Source organism: Ceratina calcarata, unplaced genomic scaffold (assembly GCF_001652005.2).
Source record: "Ceratina calcarata isolate Rehan_Ccalc_2016 unplaced genomic scaffold, ASM165200v1 scaffold171, whole genome shotgun sequence".
Lineage (NCBI taxonomy): Eukaryota > Metazoa > Arthropoda > Insecta > Hymenoptera > Apidae > Ceratina > Ceratina calcarata.
In genome coordinates this window covers 78,279-79,728 of record NW_017138459.1, presented here as the reverse complement: position 1 = coordinate 79,728, position 1,450 = coordinate 78,279, and the positions used below count along the sequence as shown (strand labels likewise).

The 1,450-nt window shown below is 36.1% G+C and overlaps 1 protein-coding gene across 5 annotated transcripts in view; it reads left to right on the top strand.

Moving 5' to 3' along the window:
* The window catches only part of LOC108632780 (protein groucho), a 52,563-nt gene that overhangs the window by 46,799 nt on the left and 4,314 nt on the right, over positions 1–1,450 (top strand). For 4 of the 5 annotated variants that reach the window (XM_026810710.1, XM_026810711.1, XM_018037573.2 and 1 more), the window contains one exon: positions 1,011–1,286. In XM_026810710.1, the coding sequence (XP_026666511.1) occupies positions 1,011–1,286 (276 nt within the window). The remainder of the gene's footprint in view (positions 1–1,010; positions 1,287–1,450) is intronic. The other variant, XM_018037574.2, reaches the window with a different exon arrangement.

Sequence of the window (1,450 nt, the reverse complement as noted above, 5' to 3'; positions counted from 1 at the left end):
TATAAATTTTCTAAAAATTTATGGTTACAAATATTCGACATAGCTTTCTATCACATTTCTTACACTCTTGGCAGAGATTTGACGGCTCATTGAATCTTAAAAGAGATACGTGATTGTAGGATTGATTTCCGGTATTGCGCTGTAACAGAAGATTGAAAAACGATTCTACATATATACATATATGTATGTAACATACAGACGCAACGATTTTTGTTAACATTGTTTGATATCCGGTCTGAATGTCTGATCACATGACCGAGGCTCGCTATACATATGTATATGTACATGTATACGTATGTATACACAATTTACTTACTATGAAAATTCACCGATAACGTTATTTGTCGTAGTCGACGGTAGAAATTACGATTTGTTATCGACATTTTTGTTTTTCAAGGTCAACATGTGACTGGTGTGATATTCTAGAAACTCAAGATATGTACCGAAAGAGCGGGCAACTTGCTTATAACGATAATAGTTACTTAATATGCGCAATAATGGACAAACTTATGCATAAGTAAACGAAGTACAAGGATCAATATTTTTAGACATAAACAAACGACATTTTCTAGAATAGAAAATGAAAAAATGCGAGTTCCTTATTATAGTCGTCAAATTTTTTAATTTTCTATTCTGTATTATAAATTGTACGAAATTAAATTAAATATATAACTGCAAGAAAAATCGTTCATATTTCTTATAAATTGGTTATCGGTTTTGTGTTACACGTCATTGCTCCCCCTAGCTGCTTCGTGTTAGTAAGAAGTATCTCAAGAATTCCAAACAATTCGTGAATATACCTGGTCATTGACGTGTTTGTATGTACAATTTTAATTCGTCTGTCATTTCGTTCGATCTGTCATGTTCGTTTCGTTTTCCAGTCTGTTTTTAGTACAGTACATTAACTATGTATGTAATTTGATATATTAGATTATCGGTAGGGGTGGATCGTTATCATGACGCGTGTTTACTGTACACATAAGTGATATCTTTTTCTGTGCATGTTTCAGCGCGTACAGTTTTCACGTGTCGAGCGAAGGCCAGATGCTACCGGTTCCGTTTCCGCAGGACGCGCTCAACGCGCAAGGGATACCGCGTCATGCGCGGCAAATTAATACCCTTAGTCACGGGGAGGTCGTGTGTGCTGTCACGATCTCGAATCCGACCAAGTATGTATACACCGGCGGCAAGGGCTGCGTCAAGGTCTGGGACATCGGCCAGGGCGGCACGGGAACGACTAAATCTGTGTCACAGCTCGACTGCCTACAACCTGATAACTATATCAGGTCAGTAATTATTTTTTACACTTACTGTTTAAACTATTTTCTGCTTAATATTATCAGATTACAAAAATGACGAAGCAAGTGATTTATGTAATTTTTTCGTTGCGTTTTTATTGATCTTCAAGTTGATAAAATATGCGCGGAATGTTGTAATAAAATAATAAAAC